A 27,714-nucleotide genomic window follows, 5' to 3' on the forward strand; every position below is an offset into this window, starting at 1 on the left:
CCTTCCCCTCTCTCTAAAAATAAATAAATAAAATCTAAAATAAAAATAAAAATTTATTTCTTGAGCATGCTAGATTACTTATTTCCTTAATTTTGAAATGATTTTTAAATTTATGATTTAGTGTATCATATGTTTTTGTGATTCATTTGCACAGCAAATAATTTATGAGTGACTATTTTGCGCAAAATACAGCGAACATTACAATAATGACAATGCCTGCTAAAATTTTATTAGATCGCAGGTGCGGTGCTAAATGCTATATAGATTCACTGTTATTTGACCTTGATAGCAATCCTATGAATTAGGACTATAATTAATGTTATTGTTCCCATTTTATACATAAAGAAAATTGAGATATGAAAAAGGTAAGTAACTTGTTCAAGTTCACATAACTAATAAATATGAGCATTTGAATCAAAGAGTGTCTTAGCTGCTGCATTAAGATAAACTAAGACACAATGTCTTAGATGAATGATAGTTAAGGGAGACAGATATATAAAAAAATAATTACAATATAATGCAATATGGATAAGGTTTAGCTATAATTCAGGAAAGGAAGTGCTTATATTGTTAAAGTTATAATTTAAATGTTCATAGTAGTATTTTTATACTAATTACAGTAGACCATCAATACCCTGATTAATTAGATGAATATTTTATTTTTCATTTTCAGAAGATTTTAATAGTGTTAAAAATGTATAGAGAAGTAGATTTTAATGGTATATGTTTAATAATTTACACAATTGAATGAAAGGAATTTTAAAATTAGAATTCTGAATGAATGTAACATAATTTTGAAATTTTATCTGAAATTTATCATTGGACTTACTGATACTTGTAATATTCATATGTTTGTTTGATAGGTTCAAGTTGTTCCAGTAGTAGACAGAATTTGACTTTATCTTTAAGTTCTGTCAAAGACAAAGGATCTCAATCTTGTAACTATGCAAATGGAGGACTTTTCAGTAAATACTCAGATTCTGCACAGAGTTTGGCCTCTGTAAGTAAAGAAAAAACTTTATTTTTTACATTTGTTTATATATCTATTGTTACCTATTGGTGTAAATGTTGTACAGTTATAGATAGTTATTAATAAGGAAACAACCTTAAGAAATCTGATTGAGGTGGTAACCTTACCATTTTGCTAAATATTCAGTCAGTTTGCTTCCAGGTTTTTTGAGTAAGTGATGAGGTCCTCTGAAAATGGTGGTGATATGGAAATGTTGCTTCAAAGCCAAATGTTCTGCAAAAAGCCGGAAGATGCATCCAGACTAAATACAGCCTAGGTCACAAAACTCACTTGATGAGCCTGCTTGGGTAAAAATGTTTGGCTTGTTGAAGCCAAGTATGGAGTTCCTCACCTGTCTTTGGAGAATTAATGGAGTATTGATTGATAAGTGAGGAATGAAGTTACTGTTTGTTTAAATCTAATATAGTTTAGTTTAAAAATTATTTTTTAAAAATAGGTAGGTTATGCACTTGCTAGTAAATAAAGAATCAAAAATATACGGTGAAAGATGTGTTCCTGATCCTTTCAATTCCCTTCCTTGAGACAAACACTGAGAGTTTCTTATGAATGTTCTTTCAGTGAATGCATGCCTCTACCATCATGTCTGTTCATTTAAAAAAAAATTGTTTATAGAACTCTGGCCCATGTGGCTCAGTTGTTGGAGCATCATCCTATAACTGAAGGGCTGTGAATTCAGTTCCTGGTCAGGGCACATACCTAGGTTGCAGGTCACATCCCCAAATCTGGACGCATAGGATGGTGCATGTAAGAGGCAACCAATTGATGCTTCTCCCTCACATTGTTCCTCTCTCTTCTTCTCTCTTTCTTAAGAAAAAAAAAAAAGAAAAAAAAAAGCAAGCAAAAATGTCCTCAGCTGAGGATTTAAAAAAAAACTTTTTAAAAAATAATTTATAGAACACCATATTTTGTTCTGTATTTTGTTGAAATATATAGCTGTCCCATTCTTAAATGCCTAAAAATCTGATAATTTTTTGAAGGCTGTTTTGTATCAGTACGAGCTAGATCAAAGGCTTGCAGACTTGTAGTTCCTCCGTGAAACTGAGCAGGATAATGAAGTAGATGACCATTCTATAATTTGGACTTTTATGTCAGAGTGCCTCTGTTTTAAGTTTTCTCAATGGAAAATTGAAGCTGTTCTTGACAAGGAGGTAGAGAAAATGAAGTTCATGATAATATTGTGAGTAAAAGTCTTCAGAGTCACTTTACTACACTTGCCTCCCCTGACAGAGCGAGTCCATTGCTAGGTCTGTGAACCCAGATTTGTGCCTCTCGATGAAGGCCTAAATGAGGGTCACGACAACAGCAGTGGAACGGAGGAGACAGGGTCTACAGAACTTGGGAACTGGATCTGAGAGGTGTGGGAAGAGAAATTAAAGGTCACTTCTTGTTTTCTAGTTTGAGAAATTATGGGGATTGAAGTACAAGTTATGGGGATTGAAGTATGTACTACTAGTGAACGTGAGAGGAGGAAAATTTTTTGTTGTACTTTTCTGATATAGTTTGAGATGCCAGCAGAAGAACCAGGTGTAGTCACCAAATGGCAGATGGAAATGTGCATTTAGATTTCTGAAGAGAGCGCAGAACTGACGATAAAGATTTGGGAGTTTTCTGCACAGAGGTGACCGAAATGATTGGCTCAGTGGACCTTGCTAGAGAAAGGAAAATGATAGAGGATTTTTTAATTAAGTTATCATTTAGTAGAGAATGAACATTGTAATAAATTCTAAAAGGAAAATAAGCTATTGTAAAAAATGATACAAACAGAGCCACTTTAAAATGGAGTCAGAGCTGCCATCCCAGAAAACTGTCCTGCAAGTCTTATTATACCACAAACCTTCAGCATGTTAAACCAGGGCAAAATAACCTTTGTACTAAAGGCCTAAAGAAGCATTGTACCCCCAAATAACTGTTTGCGAAGAAAACAAGAAATCAGATATTATGACTACCAGACTGCTGATTGCCAGATTGAATTATATAAAGTTAGCTTATCTGCACTGACAGAAATGCCTTCCTCGTTGTGTAATTGGTCCCTTGCCTTCCTTTCCTACTCAGAACACTACTGATACTCCTGCCTGAATCATTGCTGCCTGAGTTAGCTAATTTTATGGATCTCAAATAGATGCTTGTTGCCTGTCACTCCAACCTTTTAATTTTAGGTAAACACTAGTTACCTCATATCAAATTTGGTAGGTGTGGATAAAATTTATAAGTAAATACTTAATAAAAGAGTAAACTATAAAAAAGATTTTTGATGGAAATAACTGACTTACTTTTAAAATATTGTTCTACTTGTGTATTTTTGAGCAAATAAAGGCTTAGAATTTTTAGGGTCTTCAGGTGGAAATTACATGGGTTGTTTAACCAGGGATAGAATATATATAAGTAATTTATAAATATAAAAGGTCACAAAATACTATTAAAAAAGAGATTTTTGAAGTAACTTTTGTCCATCTTAATTTTAGGTCCAGAGTGTCAATTCTTGTCATAGCTGTGCTTGTGGCAATTCTAATTCCTGGGACAAAGCAGAGGAAGATGATCTTAAACTTGTTAATATTCCTGTGACTACTCCTGAGAATTTGTACTTGATGGGTAAGAATAACATAATAAAGTTTTAAGATATTATACTCACATTTAATGTAAAAACCAAAGAGCTATGAACTGTTCTAAAGGAAACAACTGTAATTAAAAAAATGTTCTTATATCTGTTGAATCTTGTTTATATAACCCAACCTATTATATTAGTTTCCTCAGAGTGCTGTGACAAATTAACACTTGGTATGTTGAAACAGAAAGTTGCTCTCTCAGAGTTCTGCAGGCGAGAAGTCTGAAACCTTTTATCCCTGGATTAACATCGTGATCTTATTAGGGCCATACTCCTTCTGCAGGAGAGTATGGTTTTTGCCTCTTCCAGCGTCTAGTGGCTTCTGGCTTGTAGCCTCCTGATTGCAGTTTCTGCCTTTGTCTTCATTTCACCTTCTCTGTATATCAGGTCTCCCTCTGCCTTACTCTCATAAACTGTGACTTAATTTAGGGCCCACCAGGTAATCTAGGATAATCTCCCCATGTTAAGAACCTTAATTTCATCACATCTGCACAGACCCCTTTTCCTTATAAGATAATATGTACAAGTTTCAGAGACTAAGACCTGATACCTTTGGGTGAACATTGTTCAGTCTATTATACTCACTTAACCTAATCTCTTGACTCTTATCTAATGAATCTACCAGAACCCACTAGCTATCATTTGTATTCTTATATCCAGAGAAAATTTTAAATAGAAAGAAGGCCTTTGTTTTACATCTCAGTATTCCTCTCGCCTTGACCATGAGCATGTCTAGAAAGTCTCACAGGAGCTCAGAAAGAAAACCAGAGAACGTAACACTGAGTCAGATCAAATACTTTTTCAAATGGGTATCACTGTTCTTCTCTACTCTATTTCAGGCTATATTCCTTTTAATGGAAATGCATACTAATTTAAAAACCAAAGCAAAAAACTTCAAGTAGGCTTGGCCAATGAGAAGTGAAGGGGATGATGACTTGCAGAAGGACTATGTGTCTCTGAATGCATTCCCACAGTCTAGAATAGTTGAAGACTAATCATCTCCACTAGTATCACAGTAGGTACTCCCGCCTCTGGGAAAAGGTGTAAGAGTAGTTGTTTTGCAAACTTTTCCAAAGGTCTTCAGAGAAATAAGTCCATGTGCTTCAGGATAACTCTGTGTCTAGTAAACCTACCTCACAGGTTATTGGAATATTGATGAGGAATAGAGCAAAACTAGAGAAGCTGCTGGGAGTGAGTACCATAGAATCAGGATTGGTAAGAGCTCTATAGGTCACCTGGTCACCCACCTATTGTTTCAATTCCCTTTACAAGACTGATGACATAAAAAAAGGCTGATGACATACTGGGTTGGCCAAAAACTCCATTTAGATTTTTCCAGGAAATAAAAGACACATTTTTCATTGTCACCAATAACTTTGTTGATTTTGGATTTTTGAGTATGTCTGCTATCTTCCACGTGTTATAATATTGAATATTCTCAATTAGTGTCTCTATTTGATTGCTATCAACTTCAGCTGGTCTACCCAACAATAGAGCATTATCCAGCGAGAAATCTCCAGCATGAAACTTCGCAAACCGCCTTTTACATGTTTGATCAGTCACAGCACCTTCTCCATCCTTTTTTGTTTATATATACATATAAACAAAATCCTTTTTTGTTTTTTGCATTTCAGTTGTGTTTTTACCTTTCTTGAAATAATAAACCATAATATGCCAAAATATTATGTATTTTCTTCCATTTTCAATATTAAAATAGCTACACAAAAATTCACCAATTTTGGTAAATTTTTTTAAAATGAATGCTGATATGACAGCTGTCACAATACAATCTAACAAAATTGTTTCAAATGAAGTTAAAGACAATTAAGTGCTACTAGAGCCATCTTACAGAAAAAAAACAAATGAACTTTTTGGCCAACCCAAAATATGTTTGAATTCTGTTACAAAACTGAGGATTATGTGCTAGTTTGGGCCATGTTCCTCAGTGAGGTAAGACCCAGTTCTTCCTGAGAGACAACTCTGCTGTTAGGTATTTCTTCCTTAATGTTTATCCAAAATAATCAGATGGAGAGAGAGTGGAAGGAGTGAGGAAGGGCTGAAGGAATTAGAATAGAATAATTTGGAGAAATGAGAGTAGAGAGTGATACACAGTAATTGTCTTTTAAGTGCTTAAATTTCTTCGAAGGAAGATCTAGGTAGTGATTCTTTGCTCCAAAAAATAAAAGAAGAAGGAAAGATCTAAATTGCATTTTAAGAACATTTTATTTTCTTAGAGTTGTAGGTTCTCCAGTAATTGAAGAAATGGTTTTAGAGGCAAGGTATTCTTTAACTATCATATCTTAAAAACATCTTGAGAATGACTTGCCTGGATTCTTAAGTAGCTTTTAAAGATCTTTTTCTTTTACATGTCTAGAAAAATTAAAGTCTTGAAATATTTTTGTTTTGGTAAGCCTTTTTATTTCATTTTAATTTGAAGGAAAAGAGGCACATATTCACCTACTTTCCCACATTGTCGGGGATATGAAATTCCTACTTGAACTGTCCTTTATGGGTTCTTCCTATAATCTTTGAGATTTTTAACTCTGGCCCAGCAATTTATCCATCTAGATCAGCAAGTTGGTATCTTACTTGTTTAAGACACCTGTTAGTGGTGGGAGGGGGGAGATAAAAGAGACTGTATTTTAGTCTTCTATGCTATTTTATTTCCTCTTACCTTTATTCTTTCCTTCTGAGAACTTTTGTAAAGCTCATAGCTTTTTATCAACTAGTTTATTTTATTTACCTATCAGTTTTCTTTTTAACTTAGGGTGTTATTTTGAAAGATAGTTGTGTGACTATAAAAAATAGCTGCTATTGTTGCACTTTTGATGAATACATGATATTATATTAGAAAAGTTCCAAACATCATATACATTTGAGTTACATTTTTTTTAAAATAAATGAAACATTAGTTATTTCTCTCTGATTTTTGGTTGACTGGAACTATAGGCCTGGAATACATTGGGAAATTAAGGTTCTACTATGAAATGATATGAACATAAAATTATTCTTCAGTACCAAAATTATAGTCACACTGTGTTTACCATTGAGGATAACTGTATGAAAAACATGTCAGATCCCAAATGATTTTATTTTGGTACTGGTTTTGCTTATTTACAATTGTTCTGTTCTTAATTTTAGGTATGGAATTATTTGAAGAGGCATTGCGTCGATGGGAACAAGCTCTAACCTTTCGAAATAGACAAGCTGAAGATGAAGCCTGTAGTTCCATTAAATTGGGTGCAGGAGATGCCATTGCTGAAGAAAGTGTAGATGTAAGGATGATTGATTTTTTTTGAGAGTGGTATTCATAGTTGGAGGAATCAAACTATTTTTAATGCTGATTCCATGCACTTGCTTTCTGTGGCATTTAATAGAGCTGTTTATTTTCTCCCCTGGGATTATTTGGAACTGTTTCTTTAGGGGGCTCTTTCTGTTCAGTTTTCTGATTTTCTAAGTATGTATTGAATTAAGCAGATAGGATTTTTGAAGGAATTTTTTAAAAGTGTTTTGTGCTTTGGGTTTAATTAAGTTCCATTATATTCATAAAAATCACGTAGAGTTAGAACTGGATTGGTACTTACTGATCATCTAAACTAGTGACTCTCAAATTTGGGCATGCATCAGAATCGTCTCAAAGGTTTGTGAAAACACAGATTTGAGGACCCCATCCCCAGGATTTTAAGTCAGTGGGGCTGAGGTAGGTCGTGAGAATTGGCATTTCTAACAAGTTCCCAGATAATATTGATGCTTCTGGTCCAGGGACCTTACTTTAAGAATCCCTGATATAGTCCAACTCAGTTTCTCAGATAAAGACACTGACTCCTGGGGACTGAGATAATTTAGCCAAAGTCACTGCTAGAACCCAGGCCTTCTGACTTCTGTCACAGTACTCTCGGCACCCAATAGTGGTATTTTTAAATCTCTCACTTTCTCTGCCTTTTATTTAAAAGTGAAAAATTGTTTTGAAGTTTAACATTAGAATATAATATTTGTTGTGTGTACTTTTTCTTTCTTTGTAGGATATTATTAGTACTGAATTTATCCATAAACTTGAAGCTCTGCTGCAAAGAGCATATCGTCTCCAAGAGGAGTTTGAAGCCACCCTGGGAGCATCTGATCCTAATTCTCTTGCTAATGATATTGGTAAGATGGTATTTTATGTGGTTTTTATTAAATGTGTGCTTTAAAAAATATTCTTGTAATCAGCACTGGCTGGCGTGGCTCAGTGGATTGAGTGCTGGCCTGCAAACCAAAGGATCACTGATTGGCTTCCCAGTCAGGGCACATGCCTGGGTTGCAGACCAGGTCCCCAGTAGGGGGCACTCAAGAGGCAACCACACATTGACGTTTCTCTCCCTCTCTTTCTCCCTCCCTTCCCCTCTCTCTCAAAAAATGAAAAAAAAAAAAAAATTTTCTTGTGATCAGTTGTTTCAGTATATTAATATGGTTATATATTTTTTATGAAATAGCAAAGAGCAAAGTTCCACCATAGTCATTGTTTTTTTTCTTTCAGTTTTATTTTTCAAGTGAACTTAATGCTTTAAGATATAAATTCAAGGGCTTATAGTAGGTAGGGTTGTGACATTATTTTAGAACTACATTCTAAGTGAATGAATTTCACTTAAAGTGCTAGTGGGTGGAAAAAAATAAAAAATAATATAAAAATGGGATATAGATACATCACCTCAGAAATGTACGTGTAATTTATGACATACATTTAAAATATTTTTAAATGATTATATTTCTTGGGCCTCATTTTAATTACAGGCTAGATTTTTTATTTTATTTTATTTTTTTAAGAGGAAGGGGAAGGGGTGGAGAAAAGCATCGGTGTGAGATTGATGTGAGAGAGAAACATCAATCAGTAGCCTCTTACATGTGCCCCTACCTGGGGCCCAACCTGCAACCCTGGCATGTCGCCGACTGAGAATAGAACCTGCGACCTTTTTTTGGTTTATGGGATGAAGCTCCAACCAACTGAGCCACACCAGTCAGGACGCAGACTAGATTTTGATGTAAGCAGTCAATGCATACATTATCATATACCAATGCCTTTGTTTCCTATTTTTAAAGAGAAAAGAACTTTGAAAAGACTTCTTAAGTGAGGTCTTCCATGGAAAGAATGATTAAAATCACTTTCTCAACTTCTGTAAATGCTACAAAGAATAAAATAAGACAAAATTATATCTTTTTTGTTTAAAATAATTTGAGTTTTTTTAATGAAGAGAATTGTTGTTTTCTAGTAAAAAAAATGAGTGGTAAGTTTTTCCACATTTATTTCTAAACATAAAGTACTGAAAGTAGCTGCATTTTCAGTTGTTTATATGTCTATGCATTTTGAATTTAAGTAAAAAATTTCACTTGTACAGGCATAAGGAAGGTATGGAAAATAGGCATAGAGCTTTCATGCCCTCTCCAGACATACCGCCTTCCCAGCACTTGGATGTGTTCACCAACCTGGAAGCTTCTCTGACCCTGTAGTTTATTATTTTTAGGAAAGCTTCACTAAATAGGCGCAATTGATTAAATCACTGGCCATGGTGATTAATCTCCAGCCCCATTCCCCACTCTGGAGTCAGGGGCGGAGCTTAAAGTCCCAATCTTCCAATCCCCTTGGCAACTGTTTCCCACCCTCCAAGAGTCACCTGATTAACATAAAGTCAGATATTTTTGAAAGGGGCTTATTATAAATAATAAAAGGTGGTCCTGTCACCCACATCACTCAGGAAATTCCAAGGGTTTTAGGAACACTGTGTCAGGAAGCTGATAAATATGTATTACTTACTATATTATAATATCACATCTTAAAGTGGATGGAGCCAGTCAGGGCTGCAGCATGACACTTTTGAGTTATCTTAGGTCACCAAGGATGATTATTTTAAAAATTTTTCTAAAAAGATTTTGAATTACAGTTGACAACAATATTATGTTAGTTTTACCAAGAGTTATGAAAACACTTTGTTGTTCAACCATCTATAAATTAAATTGACTTTACTTTCACATTTTTTATCTTGACTATGAAGGTGTCATGGGATACTTTATTATATATTATACTAAAAATATATGTGTATTTATCTCCTTAAGCAGTAACTTAGGAAAATGTAAAACTTTTTTTTCAAAGAGGTTACATTCTTATTTGGAAATACTGCCAATGCTGAGCTTTATTGCAGGTAGGTATTTTCCCCAAGTATTCATTGCTGGTTTTACACTGTTGCAAATCATCTTAGTTTTGGAAGATGCAAGTGTCAGGTTTTATTGACAATAGTAACTATTTCTAACTTATTCAAAACTTATTTCACCAATTTGGAATTCAAAATATAAACTGTACTTAATTTTACATTTTGTGTTTTCTATATTAGAGTAGTTTGCCAAGTTAATGTTGTAGATAAGATTATAGGAGGACAGTTTAAATCCTCTTAAGCATGATTATTTTAGTATACTTAAAATAGTCTTAGCATTTCTTTAGATAACAATGTGTTTATTGGTCAGTCATACCTATATTCTTTTTAAAAAATAGCAGCACCAAAAAACTTTTGAGTTGTTAGTTATAATGAGTTATTTGGTTACTTTGATAGGTAAAGTTAACAGTTTGAAAAATCATATAATATGATTCGAACACCGACTTATGGTGACGGTGGCACAACTCTATACGTTTAGTAAACTTCATTGAATTTATGCTTATAACGGGAATATTATGGTATGTAATTATAATTTAATAAAACTGTTAAAACAAAACAAATAAAAAGGTAATGTTTTCTACCAGAAAGAAAAAGGCTGTTAAAAATAGAGTATGTTTCTGTTGAGCTAATTTTAAGTAAGTGAATTTTTGTGAATTTGAAATGGTGCAAAAGAGCACTTTATGCTAAAAATTTTAAATAATGCAAGTACCCCAAATTTTAAAAAAATGTCATAAGGAATCATTTAGTTTCAGAATTCATAGACCTGGTGAATTATAAATCCTTACTACTCTAGGTGGTACCACTTTAGCTGCTAACCAGAAATACTGAGCATCATTTGTCAGTATCCTGTGAACTGTACTATTGTTTACTTGCATGGGAACTTCCACATGTGGTTTTGGTGATTATTTTGCTGTTATTTTTAGTTTTATTGTTAAATTTAGAATCTTCTGGCATCCCAACTCTAAAATTGAAACCACTCTAATGCACCCCTAAGCCAAGTTATCATGTGTGTTAAAATAGGAAATATTTTTGATATTTGGGAAGTAAATCATAGTGGCACAAAACATCTTACTACAAATACTTTATGTTTTTAAAGCATTCTTAAAAACAGATTTTATTATAGTCATTTATTTTGTTTTAAAACTATCCTTGAAAAAGAAATACAGTACAATATTTGTGATGTTCTTCAACCTCTCTTTACATTTATTCTTATAGGAAAAAAGCTTTGAAAAAGGCAGGGTTTGAATTGCGGTTTAAGGCATAACTCCATTGCATAAAATGTAACCACTCTGTCTAATTCGTCTTTTGCCATTTTCTATACTGGTATTTCCTTAACCATTCTAATTAGTGAATAATCATTATTGGGTATGTTTCTGTATTTGGTCTTACATGCCAAAAGTTTGTTCCTTAATAACTTAAATAATAGTTATTTACTGTTTTTATCTTATCATAAAGAAGTGAGGATCTGAATTAGTTCTCTAATAATAATTTTTTTTTTCTTATGAGACTGTTCAGTGTTAAATGGGAGGTGTTGAAATCACTAGAGGGCAGCACATTTTATCTATAATACTCATTAGATGCCTATGACTCATAAATGCCATTCTGTGCTGCTCCAAGCATTGGAAGTTACCGTATTTGCCATGTATAATGCACACTTTTTTGCCCAAATTTTTGAGGGGGGAGGAAAGGATGCGCATTATACATGGGTATAAATGATTACATACCATGGGTATAATAATCCCACATATGATGTGCACAAAAACATGGGTGCACATTATAAATGGAAGCTCGTTATACATGACAAAATATGGTAAATTTAGGTCACCACTCTTTTTCTGGCATGATTTGTATACACCTGCTACTGTAACTCAGAGTGAGACAGAGCGTGGAAGTTTTGCACAGAGACTTGACTTACCATCGGTGTAGATTTCCATTAGTGTGCAAGTTCTTCTAGCTAACAGCATCTAGAAGTGTTATGCTTATTTGTAGTTTCTGTTTTTAAAGGAAGTGTTAAATTGCAATTGTTAATATATAATTTCGTTATTGTAATTTTTGAAGTCTCAACCAAAAAACTTTGATGCGATTTCAGTTATAGACAGTATGTTTAGTAGTTAAGAATGTAGGCTTTAAAATAAAAAAAAAAAACATGAGTTCGAATCCTGGCTCTACCAATCTTACTACCTATGAAACCTAAGTAAGCCTTGACCTTTCTTAGACTTAGCTTCCTTAGCTCTAAGGTGCAGGTCTATATTAGGATCAACTTTATAGAATTATGAAGATTAAATGAAATAACATGTATCATCTTTTAGAACGGGCACATGGTAAACACTTGTTCTCTATTTATATTGTAGTTATATTCTAGAATTTTTATGAGGCCTGCTCTAAGATTATTTTTAAATTGCATGGTTATAGGTAGATGAATGTCACATGTTCATAATTTGTTTTACAGTGATATTATCATGTCCTCTAGACAACGTTCATTTCTGTGAATTTTTCAAATTTTTCTCATAGTAGTAACATAAATTTGCATTTCATGAAACAAGGTGTTTAAGCCATGTGTAAAGTTATTTATTCAAGAAAAAAATAGGATGCTTTTATAAATCCACTTTTTCTGTGTTAGAAAAGAAAACTCATCTGAAGGACAGATACTTTGCAAAAGTATTCTAGATGTAGCTAAGATTATTGGCTTTCCTATCCCTCACCTTGTCATATGGACAAGAGGAAAACAAAAAATGATAATGGGTATACACCTTCTTGCCAGCACATCAAGTTATTTAGCAAATTCTGTTGATTCCAGCTTCACAATGTAGTTCTCATTCATCCTCTTTCCTCTGCAACCTAATTATGTTTTTCTTGGATTTAATGATCTCCCAACTGGGTTCCTGCCTCCATTCTCTCTCCGCACGGGTGAGTTCCCTTCTTAGTACAGAGCTCTCATCTTATCACTGTCAGGTTCTCAGACCACTTTTCTAACCGTTTGTTTTACTTTTTCCCATATAAGCCAGCCAATCTAAGTAAGGTCTTTTTTAGAACTAAAATTCTTCTCTGAGATTTCAGCTGTATTATTACCTTCATGTTTTTAGTAAGTTTTTTTTTTTTGCATTCTTTTGCCGATGCTGTTTCACTGCATAATTAAACATTCTTTGAACCGTTTTTCCATTTGTAGAATACAGCTCTCTTCCAAGTTACTTCTCTGTGCATTCTTCTTTGCTTTTCAAGCCAGAGGAAAACTCATACCTTTCTCTGTTCCATAATAGCGTCATTTGTTGGTCTTATGCATGCCATTTAAAGATTCATCAGACTCTCCGGGTTGCAAATAAATTGAGAACACAAGAAGATCCAGGTGTTGATTATAAAATAGTATTAATTTCATTTTGGACTTTTTTTTTTTTTTTTTTGCTAATGGCTATATTGGATAATGTGTTAAGGCTTTCTATACTTCTTCACCATCAAAAAAATTCTTTGGAGGCCTGGCTGGTGTGGGTCAGTGGATTGAGTGCTGGCCTGTGAACCTAAACCTTGCTGGTTCGATTCCTGGTCGGGGCATGTGCCTGGGTTGCGGGCTGAGTTTCCACCTAGGGATGTGTGAGAGGCAGCCGATCAATATATCTCTCACATGTCAATGTTTCTCTCCCTCTCTTTCTCCACCTCTTCCCCTCTCTCTGAAAAGAAATAAATAAAATCCTAAAAAAAAAAATTCTTTGGAGAAGAGGTAAAAGTGCAGAGCAAACTCCTGGTACACTTAGGCCATCAACTGCATACAGGTTCTCTGCCTGCCTTTATAATCTCTGTCAGCACTTGTCCAGTTCAGGAGAGGGAGATCCAGCACAAAAGTGATAGGTTTGCAGACCTAACTAGACCTTTCTCTAGAAGATATGAGAGAGAGAGGATAGACAGTGCTAGCTAGTGCACACCAAGAATCGTGTAGTGAACAGTGACTGTATCTTATTTCTGCCTAATGACTACTCAGGCTCTCAGTATTAGCTAAGTTACTCTTCCTAAAGGGAGGAGCAAACGAAAAGGTGAAGGGAGCAACTTTAAGTGTTAAACCAGCATAACTTCTTCCTGGAGGATGGATTGGAAGTCTGATAATGAAATATGAAGTTATGGGAGGTTTAAGTTTCACCAATAGCACTGGTTACTTTTGACAGCACGTTATAGTTATGTACATATCCAGTCCCTTATATTAGACCTTAAATACCTTGTGGGAAGATGGAATATTTAATTACATTCTTTTCAATGCCCGATACTGTGGCTGCACTGTAGTATAGATGCTGATCAAGTCTGTGGGTCTCAGCAAGTCAGAATCCCCGTTGTTAGCTTTTCAACAACATGGTTTCCTAGGCTTTGCTCCAAATCTACTGAATTTGAAACTTTGGGGTTGGGATTGTGAAATACATTTGTATTTCATAGTTCAGCAGATGATTCTCATGTGCATTTCTGTTTCAGAGGCCTTCAAGTAATATATGAATGATGGATATATGGATGGATAGGTGAATCGATAAGATGGGTGACTTTAAGATTTTCGGCAGTACATTTAAGTAAATTGGTGTTATTATTTCAGTTTATTATTGAATATGGAACTTTAGCTTATATTTAGTTAAGTAGAAATTTAACCAAAACTAATTTATTTAAAGGATATGAGGAAAGGCCCTGGTGAGGTAGCTCAGTTGGTTGGAGCATCGTCCTGATATGCCAGGGTTTTGTATTCAATCCCTGGTCAAGACACATACAGAAGTCAACCAGTGAATGCGTAAATAAGTGGAACAACAAATTAATATTTCTCTCTCTTGCACCCCTCTCCCTCTGCCTCTCCCTTCCTCTCTCTAGAATCAATCAATAAAGATTAAAAGATTTAAAGGATGTGAGGAAAATATAATGTATGATTCATGACTCTTTTCATTTTACTCTTAAATATATAGTTAAAGCACTGCTACCCATAAGTCTATCTCTCTCTATAAAAAATTGTAGAAATTTCTGGCACTTTTATTCCTTTTCTTTTTATCTCTATAGAGGATTCTCATGCCTCTATAGCTGTAAGTTTTGTTGTTATTTGTTTTAAGTTCCCATGCCTTTTTGTTCTCTACAAAATGAACAAACATAAAAAGTATAGAGGATATTTTAAATTTTATCAAATACTAACATTTTGTCACATATTCTTCAGATTTTTAAAATAACTATATTATTGCAGATATAGTTGAAGTAACCTATGAACCTTTCCCTGATTATTTTCTTCTTTCCAGAGTTACTTATTTTGGTGTTGTCATAGACCTGTACCTACACTTACATACATCATGTTCCAGTGAACATGCCTGTGTGCGTCTCTGTGCACATTTACAGACATTCCTCTAGGAAAGGTTTTTAAACCGGTGTTTATGACCTATTAATGGTCATGAAATCAGTTTAGTGGGTTGCAGCCAACATTAAAGAAAATACATAGTATGTGTATACACACATATGTGAGTGCATTATATATGCACATACACATACATATAATACATGCATACCTGTATGATACATACACACATATATTTGTGTATATATAGTAGTTTTATGAAACTTCTGTTTTGTTAATATTCATATGTTTTTATCTAGTGGGTTTCAAAATGCATTTGTTGCTTTAGATCATGGACAAACAAGAATGATAGCCATTGCTATAGATATGGAATTGATACATTGTCAATTACGCTTGTCTTTAGCTTTAGCAGATAGCACCAAATCAATCTCTAAAGTAGTTGTACCAATTTAAACTTCTGCCAGCAGTGTACAAGAGTTCCTTCTCATATCCTCCTTTTGTTTAACATCTCTCTAGTTATACCAAGATATTTAATTTTAATGTTACCACATTTTTCAATCTTTCCTTTATGGTTTACACTTTTTGTGTATTGTTTAGAAGGTATAAAGAGAATTCTTTTGTATTTTCTTTAGAAAGTTTTGCTCTTCATATTTAGGTTTTTAATCTGCCAGGAGCTGGTTTTTATAATGTATATTATTATAACTGTTTTTTAACATTTGGATTGCTAGTTGCCACAGTACCATTCATTGAATAACATATCCTATTCTCACTGATTTGAAATGCCTCTGTCATGTCAGGTTGTCTTATATGTGCACCTTTAGCCTATTTATTCCTGCACTGGCTTCAGTGTCTTAATTAGTGTAGTTTTATATGGTTTTATGAGTCTTAACACCCGGCAGGGTGAGTCCATTCACTGTGTTCCTTTTGAAGCATTGCCATGGCTCTTTTTGCCCTTGCCCTTCCATGTGAAATTTAGGACAGCTTGCCAAGTTTCATGAAAACCCTTTTGAGATTTTGATTATTACATTGCATTTAAAGGTCAGCCTGTGGGAGAATTTAGATTTTTATAATATTGATGTTTTCAATATGAATATGGTGTGGTTCTTCATTTATTTAAATATTTTATATCTTTCATAATTCTTAAAAATTTTCTCCATGGAGGTCTTACATATCTTTACTCTGATGTCCCTTATAGTTTTGTTGTCATGGTATCTATCTTTTTAAAACTTACATTTTATAAGTTTTTGTTGCTGGTATCTACAATGTTGATCTTTGCATTTGAATGTTATTAACAACCCTTCTGATCGCTTATTAGTTCTGCCACCAGTAATTTATCATAGGTTACTTTGGAATTTGTATCTAGTCCACGTATTTGTGGATGATAACATGTTTATTTTTTATTTCTTTTCCACCCCTTATGCTCCCTCCCCTCTGCCTCCACTCCCCACCCCCAATCATACTGCGTGCCTTACATGTGATGAAATAAGGGCGAAAACCCTTTCTATAGCTTACTTCTAGTCTGATTGGACAGTCAATACTAACATTTTTGAAGCAGTCAGAAAGCAATGTAAGTTGGTATATACCTCATAAGGCTCAGAGCCTAAGCTCCCTCCGCAAAGTAGAAGAGCCTTCTTTTAATTTTTCCTTTCCAATTCCCTAACTGAGTACTCCCTAACTGAAGTGTGCTCAGCCTAAGAGTCTAAGAACTTAAAAGTAACACATCTTGTTTGGGACTTGTGGTTAATCTTTGGTTATCTGCTGTGGTTTTTTACTGACATATCTTAATATCTGTGACTTCTTATAATTCATATATCACGTGTATCAGATAAAAAGATAGATACAGTACTGTTTTCTGCATGATTATATTATTTTTAATTTTAAGTAAATAATTTTGTAAACTTTGGGAAAGTGGCCATAAATAGATGGTAGATTCACAAATGTTTGTTTTAGTATTTTGATTAAAAATATACATCTATGGTAAATATGTAATTTTTGTACATATCAAATTTTATACAATAAAAGTATATCTTTCATATTAAATAGAAATTTAAAAATTATTTTGGTAAAAATTAGACTTTAGTTGGTCATAAATGCTAGTGAGAGACTAGTAGAAAATGAATTAAAACCTAACGTCAAGGACTGATTTATACTCCAGTAGACTTCTGTTATCACATGCTGGGTATGCATAATTACATGGTGTAGTAGTTTATTTCAATATTAGTACATTCAGAAATTAATATTGTTCTCTACTTACTTTGGTTAGGCTATTAGGGCAAGATGAAATTTCTTAATTTAATACCAGTGTAAAAATAAACCTGATTAACGACAAAGCTTGCTCAATTTCTTGGGAACATTGTTTAGTTGTTATGGTTTTACACATAAAGTTCAGTCTTATTAATTTGCACTTTAATTAGATTTTTTTCTAAAAATAATTGGGCTTTATAGTTTGTATGCTTACATTTTCTATAAAGAGTAGTATGTATTTGCAACAGCAGCATTAGCAGGAAACTTCTTAAGGCATAACTTTATGAATGTTATTTTTTTGGCTGAAGCAAAGGGCTTTGAGATTCTTTCATACTGATGTGTAGAAACAAATTTAGCCTTTAAAAACAAACCAGGAATTTTTGTAGCTCAACAAGATTGCTTTGCATGTTTCAGTTATGTGTTTAGGCTTCTTTATAATCTATTTTTTTTTAACAGAATGAACTCATAGACTCTTAGGTCTGGATTATTAGCAAACATTTGATTGCTTACCATATGTCAAACATGGCATAAGACACTGGAGACAAGGATAAAGAAGATTCCATCCTTGCTTTTAGTTAACACAGAGTAGTTTTGGAGATAGACATTAAAAAATTATATAGCTCAGTGGAGTAAGTGTTATAATAATGTTTTTAGAAGGTGCTATGGAAACACCAAATAAAAGCAATGATTACTCATGGGAGGCTCAAGGAAGGCTTCACAAGTGTGACGCTTGAAGGAAGAAGGTCCACCAGGAAGACCATCGAGAAAAGGCCATTCCAAGCCTAGGGAACTGTACATCATTTGATATGTCTTGGGAACACAATATATGTAGGAGAGTGTGGGAAGGAAATCTAGAAAGGTGTCAGGAAATAAATCATGAAGGTCCTTGTTTTGTACCATTAGGCAAGCCACTGGGAAATATAAGAAGTCAATCAACTTATATGTTAGCAGGAGATTGTGGAAGAACCGGTTGCCCAGTGCAATTTAAATATTTTTATCCATCCTTCTTTCTGCTCTTTGATGAAGAGGATTTAGGTGAGATAGAGAGAAATCTTCTAAGAGAAAATTAGATTTTTCCAGTCTAGTTCTGATGCCACAAATTCTCTGGCAGAGAATAGGAAAAGCTGTAAAGTGGGACCTCCTGACCACGAGAGAGACATTATTTTTCTTTTTTGGTAAGCGTCCAGATAGAACATGTAGCAATATTGAAAGAGCTTGGCAGCAAGAGCAAATACCTCAACCTATCATCTTGAGTCAGATGTCAGACAGCCCAGAGTGGATGCTCTAAGACTCTGTCCTTTTTGCCTTTTGTGCACAATCACTGTGGCTGGATGATAAACTCCCTGAGGGTTTATTTTTAGGGAGTGACATGAATTACAGGCTTAACTTGTATACTCAGACCTCTAAATATACAGAGTGCAAATTGTAGAACATATGAGAAATTTGGCCTAGTAATTTTCTCCCATGCATTAAGGCTTACAATCATAATTTCAAAGTATTTAATAATACTACAAAGCAAAGTCTAATTGGTATTACATGCAAGTCAAAATAGGTTCAGAGATGAAAGCAGTATGAAAATTGTGGGGGTGTCCGAAACAAGGGAAAAGCCTGCTGCTTGCCTTTGCCTCTTTTGTATTTGTTACATCTTACCAGCTTGGATTTCTAAGTGCAGGACCTTCATTCACCCATATAAGGCCTTTGTGTGTTTGGGAAAAAGACCCTTATAGCCCCTTGGGAAAGGCATCTTTGTGATAAGAAAAAGATGCAGGTCCGAGGTATGGGCTGGACTTCTGCTGCCACTTGTCATACTAGCCAGCGCCTGTGTGTAGTATACAGAGTGATCGGCTATTCTGAGTAGCCCTGTTACCATCTTTATAACTGCAGACCTAACCTTGATTACTTTTTGTTACCCTTCGGGTTATCCAGTCACTTCTTCCTTATCCTAAAAAAAACAGGTAGAAAATGCTTTTAGTCCTTCCTCTTTACTTCTGTTACTCATTTTGCATTGGCAGCTGTATTTCCCAGTTAAGACTCATAGTTGTTATGTTGGCCAATCATGGCATATACAAAGTTGTGATAAATAGGGAAAGCCAGTTGTGATAAATTATGCAAGCACCTTTTGGGTAGGGCCATAGTAGCAGGCTGCTATTGGACATGTATTATTTCACATGGGCAAAATTGTGTAAGTCATAACACATCAAGAACTGATCAGTTTCTTTTGTTTCAGTGTATTTCATTACTATTCTTTTCAATATTAAGGTACATTAAGAGGAAAATCAAGAAAATATATCTTAGGTCTTTCACCTTCTGAAATTGTATTTTTTATTTTTATATTCTACTTTTTTCTCTCTCAAACTATACTATAGTATTTTAAGACAAATCAGAATAAAAATATCACAGTATGGTGGGGCAGAGTCATACAAGATAACCAAAAGGCAACAATAGTTTTCTAGATTTCTTAATTATTTTTACAGATTATAGCAGACTCTATTTGAAAAATAGCTTATCTTGTGGGCAGCAGGAACTTTTCCATTTTTAATAAAGTCATAGAAAAGACAAGGTTCCAAGTCATATTTAAGTTGCTAAAAATCATCTGGAGAATAGCTGCTGACATAGAAGTCAGATGATATTGAGACATTTGGCAGGCTTCCTCTTCTTGCTAGTGTTACAAAACCCACAGTAGACAGCCTGGATTTTAAAAGAAGAGTGGCATCTTTGGAATCTCTGCTAGAATCTGCTGAGGTTAAAATAGACCTGATGTCTTCTGAGTGACAGAAAATAGAATGTGCCTAGTGATGGCAAAATGGGGCATGCAGAAAACCCGCTTGCATTGATTTAGAGAAATAGATCTAGGCCTGAAGTTCCAATTCAGGGCTGAAGTGTCTTCTGGTTTTCGGGGTTTTTTTTTTTCTTTTTCCTTTTTTAACTTTCAAGTAAATTCTGCTTTGGAAAAAGCCTAAGTAATATGTGAATTAGGAGATTGTGAAAGAAGGAAGAAGGCTTGAATCCAGGCAGATTTTTGGCCTAAAATATATAACTATTTAGTTAAAAGTAAACCTACTTTCAGTGTTCTTCCAAGGAAAAACATAGTTTTTGTCTATGCATGAATGTTTTAAAAGATCTGAGTGGTTGACATTGGTATTTTTTAAGAATTTTAGGTTTATTTTTAAAAAAATGTTAGGGGGAAAAAAGAGCAACCCTACCAAGTGCCAGTGTGGTAACTTACGGCACCTTTTTTATATTTAATCATCCAATTATGAGGAAAGCTTTTTTGTTTTAGGCAATTGAATGTTAACGATGAGTCATTAAGGGGCTTAAGCTGCATATTCTAGCTTTAGAAGATAGTATTATAAGTTCAACTAATTTAGATCTGAGTTTTAGAAACATAAGAATTTTAATGGCTCTGAAAACAGGTTAAAGTCATGTAACAGGCAAAATGACCCAGAGGAAATATACATGAGAAACTTTATAAATTAGGGATTTCTATGTATTGGGAGTGGTCAGTTTATAATAACAAGTTTTATTTAGTTTATATGAGCAAATATTTAAGTGTTTGCAATGTGTTCCATGTTCTGTTGAGAACTGTAGAAACCATCAGAAAAGAAAAATGAAAGAAAGAAAAATAAATAAAAAATCTGAGAAAGTTCATCCATTTAATTTGTGTCATTCCAGCTGGACAGACAGGCTGTGTAATCAGGCAACAGTTAAATAAAAATTCAAATAGTATATTAAATGGCACATACTTGTCTTTTGCATAATAATATGAATAGCTAACATGTATTGATGCTTACATTATATATTAACTTGTTTAATCCTCAACAACTCTGTGAGGTAGATTTTCCTCCCATTTTACAAATGAGAACACTGAGGAACTGAGAAGATAAAAAATTTACCCAAGGTCACACAGCTAATGTAAGTAGCAGTGTCAGAATTTGAACCTAAGCTGTATGGCTCCAGACCTATGATTTTAACCCTTTTGCTGTACTGTGTCATATGGAAGAAGAAGATAAATAAAGCTAATTTTTGGAGGAAACCTGCAGGGGATAGTACTTGAGCTGCAAATTATAAAGCAATATGTGTTCCTGGGTAGCATGGGGTAAAGGATCAGAAGGAGATAAATTTGTATGTTGGAGAAGAGGCAGGAGGAACCAAAAGCTTGAGTAAAGAATTCATAGGACAATAATAATACTAGCAAAAAATTATTTAGCACTTACTATGTTAGCAAGGACTGTGTGTCCATAAGTCTCTCATTTAATCCTTATGACAACTCTATGAAATCAATATTGTTATTTCCAGTTTACCCAGATAGTAAACAGCAAAACTAGGACTGGAATCTACATACTTGCTGGTTGACAGCAAAGCCCAAGCTTTTAACCAATACAATACTCTATAGAAGTGGGAGTATAGTAAATGAACTCAGCTAAAGCCGAGGGGTCTTTTAGTAATTAATATAAAACAAGATTAGATAGATGGGGTGGACAAATATTATGGAAAGCTTTGGAAACCAGTCAAGGAGCCCTTGAAGATTTTGATTAGGAAATGGCTTTTTTGTTGTAGTTAAAATAAAGCATCCTTGTACATAATTAGGCTAGTTTAACAGTTACAAATATTGAATGAAATAAATAGTCCTTGAAAGCACTTAGCAGAATGCCTTGGGCACATAGTAGTCACTCAGAAAATATGAATTGAATCTGAATCCTCTAAAAAACTTGTAAGCTCTTTGCAATGAAGATAAGATATGAGCAAGGAATGCTCGAGTAGTGCTGTCTAATAGAAATAAGAGTATAATGTTAGCCACAAATGTAAGTTTAAATTTTCTAGTAGTCACATGAAAAAGTAAAATGAAAGTAGTCAAATTAATTCTGATGTATTTTATTAATAAACCCAGTATTTATTAATATTTTACATATTTTGATACTAAGTTTTCAAAACCCATTTTGTATTTTACACTTAAAGCACATCTCAATTCTGACTAGCCACATTTCATGTGCTTGATACACACATGTTGCTAGCAGCTACCATACCGGACACCACAGCTCCGTAATTTCATAGCATGGACTCTGGTGTCAGATGACCTGGGTTAGAATCCTGCCATTCCATTTCTTAACTGTGTGAGTATGGACCAGTTGCTTCACCTTTCTGTGTCTTAGCTTCTTGATATATAAAATGAAAAGAATAATATTACCTACCGCAAAGGATTATTGTGAGAACTATGAAATAATATATGTAAAGCATATTTCTGGCAAGTAGTAAGTACAAAATAAATTATTATTAATTTTGCCACATTTTTATTGTTAAATAGTCAGCGTCTCTTATTTTCCATGTCTTTTTACTGGAAATAATTGATTATCCTCACTCAAACATTCCCATTTAAAATTCTAAATCAATCACTAAATAGCAAAGAAAGACTGATGAGTTAGAAAAAAGGTTGTAAGTGGTACATGTGTGGCATTTGATTTTGTTACTACTACTGTTATTCCTTTATAGGGTGCAGATAAATTATTTTCACTTTGCTGTTACATTTAACAGACTCATCAGATCTTTTTGCTTTTAACCTAGCATCATTATAGATGCTTCATCTACCAGGGTGTAAAATTCATGTCTAGTAAAGCTTTACTGCCAACACTGAAATACAGAAAGTATTTCATGGTCTTTTCTGCTTTCACCCATTTGCAGCCAAAATATGTAGATTTGTTGTCTTCTTTCCTTTTAAACCCTTAGAGGAAAGTGCCCAAAACAAAAAAAAAAAGTACAGTAATTTATCACACCTTCTTGTGTAGCTATTATGTAGATCAAAAAAATAAAACATTGCCAAATTCCTAACAGATCTCCTTGTACTCCTTCCCAATCAATCCTCTTCCACTTACACACGAAATTAACTAGTGTTCTGTTACTAATGCTAGTTACTTCCACGTTTTTCTTTATAGTTTTACCAACTTAGTGTGAGGTCCTGTTTAGTTTTACCTGGTTTTGAATTTTAATATGAATGAAATCATACATATAATTCTTCACTCAACATATTATGAGATTCATCTGTGTTCTTGCACATAGTAGCAATTCATTCACTTTTATTGTTGTATAGTATTTCATTGTATGATTATACCACAATTTATGTATTCTATCATGATGGTCACTGGTAGTTTTCCATTTTGGAGCTATTATAAATGCTATTATGAGCATTCTTATGCACATAAACATTCATTTCTGTAAAACACACCCAGGGTACAATCATGAGAGTTGCTAGGTCATAGGGAAGGTAGTCTTGAACTTTAATAGATAATGCCAAGATTTCCACCATGGTTCTACCAATTGAAATTTCTACCATTGGCATCTGAGAATTTCCATTGCTCTACATCCTTAACCAAAAAAAAAGGCAATTTTTTCCAACTTCAGTAATTCTGGTGGGTGTGTAATGATATCTCATTGTGATTTTAGCACTTTTTTTCTGCTAAGAAAAATTTGGTAAGAGAATATTTCTGCAGATATTGACTAAGATGAAGCCTTTGGTCTCCAATTTCCTATGCTGTCCTTGTCTTTCAATAACATAATCAAGAGTTGATAATTTTATTTTTAAAGATTTTATTTACTTTTGGAGTAAGAGGAAGGGAGGGAGAAAGAGATGGAGAGAAACATCAATGTATGAGAGATACATTGATCAGTTGCCTCTTACATGCACCCAACTGGGACCGCAACCCAGGCATGTGCCCTGACTGGGAATCAAACCCGGGGACCTTTCAGTTTGTAGGCAGGTGCTCAATCCACTGAGCCACACCAGCCAGGGCAAGAGTTGATGATTTTTTTTTGAAAGAGTATTTAATTTTTTTCAATTTTATTTTTCAGTTACAGTTTACATTTAATATTATTTTGTATTAGTTTCAAAAAGTATTTTAAACTTTAATTGGATTCATGAAGCAGTTAGTTTGAGATATTGCCCAATATTCTTTATACTTTTTATTGGCTTATCTGAGAAACAGATGTTTTATTTCTCTTTATAATTATTCAGCTGCTGTTCCAGAAGTCATCACTATTACTGAAATGAGAGGTATGATCTGTGATTTACAAAGCTGGATTTAATGAATAAATCTTTCCAGTTCTTCTGAGCCATTACTTTTGTTAGCGTTTTTTTGTTTTTTTTTTTAATAAAGTACAATCATGGTAACTGATCTGGATGACATTGAGTAGTTAGTTTCTGTTGAGTGAAGTAAAACAGGCTTTTAACAGCTCATGGGTAATGTCTGAAAGGTAGAGTGACATGAGATAAATGTCTGTGTTCCATTCTGAAAATAGCAAAAGGCATATGGAACCATGATTTAACTTAATTGGCTAGTAATTTCATCCTGCTTTAAAAGTGCTTTAGCAAAGGGAGAATTATACTGTGATTTCTTTTTGCACAGTTAGTGCTAACAATGGAAAATTATTAGAAGTTAAAGGTTTGAAAGTTGTAAATGTCAGTTCAGTTTTATAAACATTTAATGTCTCAGTTTGTGTATACATTTTAAAAGATCATATATGCACTGAAAGGAGAGTAATTTAAATTTTTCTGGATAATTGAGTTTCCAAAAATACCAGTTTTATAGCTCTTTATAAATGTAAAACAATTATGTTGTTTTGTCCACAAATTTGATGAAAAATTAGAATTTCTAAGAGAACACGTATTTTTGAAAATAGAATAACTTAACCTCAGATTCTGTTAGTCATTTAGTAGTTACAAGGATTTTTAAGCTGACAAGTTAGATATTTTAAAAGGATTGTTGTAAACTTCACTTGAAAACAATTAAAACTTAAACTTAGAAGATAAATGGTTAAAATGTTAACTGTGGTTTCACCAGATATAAAGTAGTAAAAAAAATATGCTATGTGTATGGTTATTTTTGAGACTTAATAGGGATCAGCCTTGTACCAATTATGACTTATTTGCTTTTCTGATTGGCTTAGAGCTTAGAATATAAATTAGTTACAAAACTTTTGAGTTTAAACTAAATTAAAGGTTTGGATTTTTAAAAACTTTATACTTCCAGTATACCAGTATAGAATCACAAAATGTCTGTGTTTTCTAGTACTTAGGGCTTTAAATAAGACTTGGGAAATTTCTGGTAAAGGTAATGAATTTTATTTTAGGAAAAATGATGGAATAGAAATTTGGATGAATGAAAGCCAAAAAGAGTTCTGGTTTCTTTTAAAAGAAGATAAAGTATCTGACAAAGTTAGCAGATTGAGAATCAATGTAAGAAAAATCTGAAAATAAGAAAAAAAACCCCAAAACAACGGTCTCCTGCCATTGAAGTTCACACCACAAAGTCAGGAAATCAAGACAGACCAATTTGAGAAGCAGAAGCAAAAAAGAAGAGTCTCACAAATAATGTGAAGACAAAGAAACATCCCCAAGTCAAAGAAAAAGAGGAATCCCCAGAAAGAGAAATAAATGAAATAGAGGCAAGTAAATGATCAGATATTGAGTTCCAAACAACGATTGTAAGGAAGCTCAATGAGCTCAGTGAGCTCAGAGAGAATTACAAAAATCAGGGAAACTATGAGGAACTTACTGCAGACTATATCAGCATGAAAAAGGACATAGAAACTATCAATGAGAGACAAGAGGAAATGAAGAATGCAATCTCCGAATTGAAGAACACAGTAGAAGCACTCAAAAGCAGGCTCGATGAAGCTGAGGATCGAAATCAGCAAGCTGGAGGATCAGCAAGCTGGAGGATACGGTAGAAAAGAGCTCCCAGAAAGAGCAAGAAAATGAAAAAAGACTCAAAAAGAATGAAGAGGCACTTTGGGAAATGCAGGACAACCTGAAACGTAATAATATCCATATAATAGGGATACCAGAAGGAGAAGAGGATGAGGAAGGGATAGAGAACCTGTTTGAAAAAGTAATGATGGAAAACCTCCCTAATTAGAGGAGAGAAAAAGTCACACAAGTCCAGGAAGCACAGAAGGTCCCATTCAAGAAGAACCCAATGAGGCTCACTCCAAGACATATCATCATGAAAATGACAAATATCAAAGACAAACAGAGAATCCTAAAGGAAGCAAGGGAGAAAGAGGTAGCAACATACAACAGAGCCCAGATTCAGCTAGTATCTGACTTCTCAACAGAAACACTGCAAGCCAGAAGGGAGTGGCAAGAAATAGTCCAAGTCATGAAAAGCAAAGGCCTGCAACCAAGACTGCTCTACCCAGCAAGGCTCTCAATTAAAATGGAAGGCAAAATAAGGAGCTTTCCAGACAAAAGAAGGCTAAAAGAATACACCTCCACCAAACCAGCACTGCAAAACATGCTAAAGGGACTGCTTTAAGAAGATGAAGAAAAAGAGTCTATGAATACCCAGTTCCTTTCACAGTCCCCAATACTTGATATTACCAATATTTTTAATACTTACTAATCTGATTGTGACAATGATGTATTATTTTGTTACTTTATTATTTGTTGATACTGAACCTGTTTTGTATATTTCTTGCCTGTTTCTATTATGTTTTGAAAAAAGCTTTAAATGACTTTTTGGTATTCTTTATCTATGTTTTTGATTAAAGATTTGTAGAATTTTTTCCCTAAAAAAAAGAAAAAAACAACTATTAACCCTTTTATAGATGTGTTGCAAATACTTTCCTATTCTATTACTTGTCCTTTAACTTTTTTTACATGAATATTACTGTGTAGTCTTAAATGTTTAATATAGTCATATTGTCAATATTTTACTTTATAGCTTCTGGGTTTGAATGTGTTACTTCAGGGTAAGAAAAATATTATATTTTCTCCTAAAGCTCCGTGGAGTTTACATATTGATTTTTAACTCATCTGAATATTTGTTGTATAATATTTGAAATAAGACTCTATAGTTGTTTTATTTCAAGTAATAGTGATCTATTCACCTTACATGTTGAATAAGTCTCATTTTCCCCATTGATTTGAAATATCAATTTAATGATATATTACATTGCTAGAAAGATTTTAAAAACTCTGAATATATTTTGTTGTTTTCTTTTTCATACTTGTGATAAATTTTGAAGCGTATCAGTTATTTGCTACAATGTGGTCACTCTGTAAGCAAGCTCAGTATTGGAGTTTAATGTTAATAGATTCCTGACCGTAGTATGTGAAGACATTGGCATCCACATTCAGAATGTTATGTATTGCTAACAGTTAACCTGTCAAGACAGATTAACTATTTGCAAATGTATTAAACTTTTCCAGACCTTTAAAATTATTGGAACCGTTATATTAGACACTCAGGTAAGCACAGTAGGTGTGAAAGACCTAGATTTCTTCACTTTTGGCCTTTCAATGTTTTAAAGTGGTCTTAAAGACCAGAAAAACTCAGAGATATCTTCTTGAATTGTTATAATTGATCAG

At 33.7% G+C, this 27,714-nt stretch overlaps 1 protein-coding gene across 4 annotated transcripts in view; it reads left to right on the top strand.

Annotated features, from left to right (window-relative positions):
- The window catches only part of MIGA1 (mitoguardin 1), a 76,060-nt gene that overhangs the window by 16,349 nt on the left and 31,997 nt on the right, over positions 1-27,714 (top strand). For all 4 annotated transcript variants that reach the window (XM_054566878.1, XM_054566879.1, XM_054566876.1 and 1 more), the window contains exons 4-7: positions 864-1,000; positions 3,493-3,619; positions 6,774-6,907; positions 7,655-7,778. In XM_054566878.1, coding sequence (XP_054422853.1) covers positions 864-1,000; positions 3,493-3,619; positions 6,774-6,907; positions 7,655-7,778 — 522 coding nt within the window. The remainder of the gene's footprint in view (positions 1-863; positions 1,001-3,492; positions 3,620-6,773; positions 6,908-7,654; positions 7,779-27,714) is intronic.

This window comes from Pteronotus mesoamericanus, unplaced genomic scaffold, assembly GCF_021234165.1.
Source record: "Pteronotus mesoamericanus isolate MK-2021 breed Mesoamerican mustached bat unplaced genomic scaffold, CSHL_Meso_final contig_181, whole genome shotgun sequence".
Lineage (NCBI taxonomy): Eukaryota > Metazoa > Chordata > Mammalia > Chiroptera > Mormoopidae > Pteronotus > Pteronotus mesoamericanus.